The sequence below is a fragment of the Ascochyta rabiei genome, chromosome 18, assembly GCF_004011695.2.
Source record: "Ascochyta rabiei chromosome 18, complete sequence".
Taxonomy (NCBI): domain Eukaryota; kingdom Fungi; phylum Ascomycota; class Dothideomycetes; order Pleosporales; family Didymellaceae; genus Ascochyta; species Ascochyta rabiei.
This window is the reverse complement of record NC_082422.1, coordinates 394,839-401,071: the sequence shown is the minus strand read 5'-3', so window position 1 is coordinate 401,071 and position 6,233 is coordinate 394,839. Positions and strand designations below refer to the sequence as shown.

Genomic DNA, 6,233 nt, shown 5'->3' with positions numbered 1-6,233 from the left:
CTTACTAAAATAAAGTAGGATATAGTAGTAACTAATAAAACTAGGGGTATAGATAGCTTATATGCTGCTAGCTACCTAGTTAGAGCTTTAGCCTACGCAGACAGCTGCCTAAACCCTAGAGGTAAAGTAAGAGGTAAGAGAGGATTTCTGTTTAACTTTTACTAGGTGAAGGTAGAATTATTATTAAGCCCTATCTAGCCTTATAAGGCGTCTAAAACGCCTAAAACTAGTTAGAGTTAGCTATAACAGGACAGACAGAGTAAACACGTCTAAAACTAGGCTAAAATAATACAGTATTACTAATTATACTATTGTTTAAGCTAAACAATCTAGAGAAGGGAGGCATTGTTAGGCGCTAGGCCTAGGGGTACCTCTGCTAGTCTTAGCAAGCTACTATAGGGCTAGTTAGCCCAGACTATATAAAGGTGTTAGAGGTTATTACTAATACTCTAGTAATTAGTCTTGTTACTACACACTACGTACCTCAATACACCTACTATCCACTTTAACCCTATCCTCCCTTATAATCGCTTTGTACACTCTTTACAGCAGTATTAGAAATTAACAAATACTAGAGAAAGATTAGATCTCTCCTCTTTACTGCGGTTACTACTAGGCCTAATATTACCTTTACTACATCTAGGCTGGCATAGTTTTTAGCTAACCTTAGATAGTAGCACTATAATGCAGCAGATTAAGTGCTATTATACCTATAAGGAACACAAGACCTATTCCTTACCTTTAGAGGCAACAGGCACCTAGTAGTTACTAGTAATACATTATTTACTAATAATACTCTTAATAGAAAGAGCTTCTAAGGATATACTATTAAACTATATAGAACACTTATTGCCTAAAGAGCTAATAAACAAGACACAGTTACTACATTAATAACTAAAGCAGAGCTACTTACCCTAGCACAGGTAGCTAAGGAAGCTATCTTTATCTTACAACTATTATTTAAACTTAGTATATACCTTTTATAATTAACAATTACTATTTAAAATAATAATACCTAGACTATCTAATTAATTAATAAGGAAGTCTTAAAACTCTAAACTAAACTATAATATGTAGACATTTATAACTATTAGCTATAATAAAAGGTAAATAAAGGCACTATAACAGTAACCTATGTCCTATCTACTAAGATATTAGCTAACAGACTTATAAAGGCTCTACCTGCAAGCAAGTAGTTAACCTTTCTAAGGTAGCTAGGACTAGAGAAACATACTAAACAAAGAAAGCCAGCTAACACCTAAATAGAATTACTTAACTAAAAGCTTACTAACCTTAAAGTATAATACGAGCTAATTATGTCTAGCTTTAATAGGGCCTTAAAGCTAAGGGGGTGTGTTAGATAACTAACCTTGTTAAACTAAGTTAGGGGGTTAGGGTTAACCTTGGTTAACTTAGGGGCTAGCGGCACACACACATAAAATTAGCCATTAAGACAGATAATTATTAATTAATCACATTTATTATTATATTTGCACATTAAGCATATTATCTAACAACTGTAAGTAGGTCTCTCTCTTCGCCCTCTTGTAGCTCGCTGTCTGCTATTTTGTTCACTCTTTTAGCTCTATTAGTTCACCAGATTGCTACTTTTATGCTTGTAAAGTCTGCCTTACAAGGCCTAAGGAGAGAGCTGTTGCTTTATTAATATAGTGTTCGTATCAGGGGTAGGTTTAAGCTGTTGCTTAGTTAATTTTGTCTAGGTATAGGAGGTTGGTATAGCTAGTTATAATAGAAGGGGGGTATTTGTAATAAAGTAATAGCTGTGTAGCAATTGCTAGGCAGGCAATAGCTATAGCTAGGAGTTCTCTGTTTGTTGTACCTTTAACTAGTCTAAATCTTTAAGCATATGGGCTATTGCAGAGATTTTATCTCAACTAAGACTAGATAACCACTCTGTTCAGCTTACAATAGCCAGCGTGCCTGTTCTAACGCCTGCACTACAAAACAGACGCTAAAAATAGATATTAGGAAGGCATGTCCGTAATATTGGGATAAAAAATCGATAGAAATTAACCTTTCTCTAACTATGAAAAGTTGGTGTTCGGTGAGGGCGATGGTGAAGCAATGCAACCAGATGCCTGCGAAGACACAAATGCCAACGATATCTTCGTGGGCAGCAGTGGAACTTTGAATAAAATGCGCGGCCTAACCGCTGCTCCCGACTGCTGTTCTGCCTACCAAGGACACCCTAAGGCGACCCGATTAAGCGCGCACAACGACGCCTAGTTTTACTCAGGATTTTCTTTCGAAAAGAAAGTTGAACAAGCTGGAACAGAGTATAACGAAGCTCCTTAAGCAAGGTCTAGGCTCTTATGAGATGAGAATTCCCAAGGGCGAGAAGAGCAAATAGTGCAGCACAGCTGGTTGGTGTCTGTACATCTCCAGCAGTACTCAACACATCCTTTTAAATCGCCAATTAGAGCTGTAATAATTTGAGGACTTCCCAAGATAAAAACACGTCCAAAGACGCAGCTGAAGCGCCTCCCAGAACTCGGAATTCAAGACGAAGTCCTACCCCCGCTTTAATTTCAGCCCGGACTGGATAATATCTGGGTAGTACTCATGCCACCTTAACTACTCAAAGATACCGTAAGTCGTGTAGAACTTGTCAGCGTGCGATGTACATGTTAATCTAGGCCGAGTGCCTCCCGGAGTTCAGAAAAACGCACGCTTGTGTTGTTCCTGCCAAGGTTCACTATCCACCGCATAAACGAAGCTATTCATTCATCCTGCATGTGAGCTTGCAGATCGCACGGCCAAGGATAAGACAAGGATGATGATGATGATGCGGCGTTCGTAACATTAAATTCGTTTTGTTTATTCGTGATTCGTGATTCGTGAAATGATACCAATACCAATATAAAAGCCAACACCGATAACGCCAATACGCAGTACCCAATACGACCATGAAAATCACCTTTCCTTGGCAGCATACTTATACTCGAACAACTGCTTCTGTCCCCTCTTCTCCTCTGCAATCCCGCACTCCTCCCTCCCCCATTGCCTCAGAAGCATTTTACCCAACAGTTCCTTCTCGGACGCGGCGCTCTTCTGCACTTCTTCCCACTGATCGTCGCGCTTGCCTACAACGGTGCGGGCGCGTTCTTTCATGAGTTTCGATAGGAGGTGCGAGAGCTGCTCGTCCATGGCTGCGTTGATGGCTTCGTGGTCGCGGGCCTGGATGTCGAGGCGCTGCTGGAGGGTTGATACCTCGGAGCGAAGGGCTGTAAGGGCTGCTTCGTGTGTAGTGCGCAGAGAGGTTAGGGCAGAGGCGTGCGATGAGTTTAATGTTTTTGTCTCCGCAATCTGGTTCTTGATGATGGTGCGCAGACTCTCGATCTCTTTGTCATTGGTGTCATCGAGCTGCCCGACCACTAAGTGTGATTGGGTAGTGTTATCGGACTCGTCAGTTCCATGCTCGTTGGCCCGGAGTTGTTCCATCTCGCGTTGCAGCCGCTCCACATCCTTCTTCAGTCTAGCTTTCTCTTTCCTTTCCTGGGTGAGGAGAGCACCTGTCTTGCGTACTGCGTCTTCGGCCTTGTCACGCACTTTCTCCAGCATTGCTGCATGCCCTTCCACCAAGTCATCGTGCTGAGACATCAGCTCCCTTAACTTGCTCTCAGCCTCTAGTTTCAAGTCTTTCGTCTTGGCGAGCTTTTTCTCAATATCCGCAACGCGGCGATCTGCCTCTGCACGTGCGTCGGCTAGACGGTCGTTCGCATCGTCAAGTTCGTTTGAGACACGCTCAACATCTGTGCGGACGCTTCCGATTTCGCGATGCGCGTCTGCAAGCTGTGTTCGCAATGCAGCGAGACTGGATTCAAGACCTGAGATGCGACCCTGCGCTGTGCTGAGTTGGTGTTCCAGAACTTCCTTCTCAGCAACGTGTTGGACTACGAGTTGTTCTTTTGCAGTGAGTTCTAGGTGTAGCTGCGACTCTGATGTCAAGTGAGAACTTCTTCTCAACCTCAGGCTGTCGAACGCGCCTCGCTGGGTGTCGAGCTCGCTGCGCAAGGTTCGAAGACTAGTGTTGAGATCGATGTTTGTCTGGAAGAGTTGCGCTTTTGCAGCGACATCAGCTTGGGCACATTCGAGTGAGAACTTTGCATCTTGAAGATGCGTCTCAAGGTATGCTATGCGCGAGAGGTAGTGGTCGGTTGTGGACTTTGTGGCAGCGTTGTGGGTATCCAGTGCTTGTGGGTCTTCACGGGAGGCCTTTGCTTCGGCCGTGGCGCGCGCCAAATCGGCTTGTAGAGTGTCTGCATGGGATTGGACAGCTGCCAGCTTGCTCTGCATTTCGGACCTTTCAGTGGCAAAGTCTTGCTCTGTTCTCTTTTCTTGCGTCATTTGCATGTCTTTCATGCGTTGAACATGCTGATCGTTTGACTGTTTGAGTTGGGTCGCCTGTGCCTGTACGTTTTCAAGCGTCTGACACGTCGTCTCTGCTTCTTTGCCAGCTGCGCACCTTGATGCTTCAAGCTCTTTATGTTGACGTTGGAACTCCGCATGCTGGGTTTGAAGCTGGAGTGCATGGTCCCGTTGCAGCTCTTCTTCGCGTTCCTGCAGTTCCAGCTTGTGCGCATCGTGCTGAGCCTTCAGGCGGCTTTCAAGAGAGTCATTGACTGCATTCTGATTGACCCGCTGTTCCTCGAGCAAGCGTTGCAGCCCGGCGATGTTGTCTTTGTGCTTGTAGTTGTCGTCTCGTGCGGTCTCGAGCTCGGTGCGCGTATAGGCGAGGATAGTCTCGAGCTCGGTGATGCGTGTGCGGGCGGCAAGCTCCTGCTGGTCTAGGCGTGCCTGCAGCTGGACGACGCGGTCCTGGGGTGCCGAGCGCCTGTGATCGTGGTCGTGGTCGTGCGCGCGGTCGTGATCGTCGCGGGCGGTGGGCGAAGGGTGGTGGATGACGGTCTGCTGGGTGGGCTTGCGCGGGGTGTCGACGTCCTCGACGGTGGGCTGCAGAGAGCGGGCTTTGGGCGGCGAGGAGCGCGGGACCTGGAGCAGGCTGTGGTGAGGGCCGTGCAGGGGCGTGCCGGCAGGGAGGTGGTCGAGGTCGAGGTCGAGGTTGGCATCGGGCAGGGCGCTGAGGAAGCTGCGCACCTTCTCGTCGTTCTCCATAGAGCGCTCCGAGGCCGGGGTGCTGCGCTCGCGGCTGGCTGTAGTGCCGTTGTCGACGCGCACCGTGGGCGACGCCGCCGTGGACGATCTGAGCGCTGCTGGCGCCTGCTGGCTACGTTCCTCACCTGTGGGACGCTCTCTGCTTGTCGCAGGCCGGCTGTCTGTTTTCTTGGCTTCTTTCCGCGACTTGACGTGTGCGGGCGGCAGGTCGGCGGTCATCCAGTATGTCATGTTCATGGTGAAGTCGTCCGGGCCTTCGACCTCGCTGCTGTCGACGCGGTCCACAGGCGGCTCATGGCTGCCTTCCAGCGCCGTCGACTCGAATGTCGAGTTTAGTCCCAACGCGTCCAGGTCCATTTCATACTGCGAGCCATCCTCGGAGCTGCTGCGCTGCGCTGCGCTACGTCGCGGCGAGCGCGTGCGCGCAGGGCTGGCCGTGTATGACGAGTGTGTTCGTGCCATCGCTCGCCACCTGTGCATCCAGCCTCAGGTTGTTGCTGTGGCCGTTGCCGTCGCCGTCGCCTTTGTGGGGAAGCTAACAATGGCCTTGTTGTGTGTTTGTCGTGCAGGTAAACAGTGCCGGCGCGTCGCAAAGCGGTCCGAGCCCGAGCCACTAGTGTCAGCGCGTCTGCGACATTCACACGCACACTGCCATTCACTTTTATCATTTCAGTAGGGAGAAGCAATCTACTGTTCGCGATCAGGCCAACGCTGCTTAAGCCAAATTGGAAGACGTGAAATACTCTGTAGATTAGGCAATGCTGGTGCAGACTCGACGACTTCGTGTCTTCAAACCCGGCACCTGGAGGTCATAAATTAATGAAGTCTGTAAGCACCAACGATAAGTAGCTGAGAGATCCTCATAGCCCTCTTGCTGCTGGCTTAGTATCTGCAAAGCTATCAGATATGTCATCTACTATTCCAGTCGTCAAGCCTACCGGTACTCAGGGTTTGGCTGGGACAGCGCTAATTTAGTGCGCCTGGACCCTTTGACAGCTGATTTGCGGCGTACGCGCCACAATCTCAGCATATGTGAACATCGATCTTTATGATTGCACCGACATTTCAACACCATGCCGTCGTCCCTATGTCGATTA

General features: G+C 48.1%; 1 protein-coding gene across 1 annotated transcript, besides 11 other annotated features; it reads right to left on the bottom strand.

Annotated features, from left to right (window-relative positions):
* Positions 1 to 548: part of a mobile genetic element that runs on past the window's edge.
* Positions 549 to 1,516: a mobile genetic element.
* Positions 980 to 1,039: a tandem repeat.
* Positions 1,050 to 1,100: a tandem repeat.
* Positions 1,469 to 1,635: a dispersed repeat.
* Positions 1,636 to 2,064: a dispersed repeat.
* Positions 2,065 to 2,827: 763 nt separating this feature from the next.
* Positions 2,828 to 2,862: a tandem repeat.
* Positions 2,863 to 2,866: 4 nt separating this feature from the next.
* Positions 2,867 to 2,923: a tandem repeat.
* Positions 2,924 to 2,934: 11 nt separating this feature from the next.
* Positions 2,935 to 5,598, bottom strand: EKO05_0009963 (uncharacterized protein; the record flags this gene model as incomplete). The annotated part of the gene is made up of 1 exon (XM_038946975.1): positions 2,935 to 5,598. The coding sequence occupies one exon, from the start codon at positions 5,596 to 5,598 to the stop codon at positions 2,935 to 2,937; it is 2,664 nt and encodes an 887-aa protein (XP_038794521.1).
* Positions 4,858 to 4,895: a tandem repeat.
* Positions 5,521 to 5,560: a tandem repeat.
* Positions 5,599 to 5,629: 31 nt separating the features above from the next.
* Positions 5,630 to 5,663: a tandem repeat.
* Between the last annotated feature and the right edge of the window lie 570 nt (positions 5,664 to 6,233).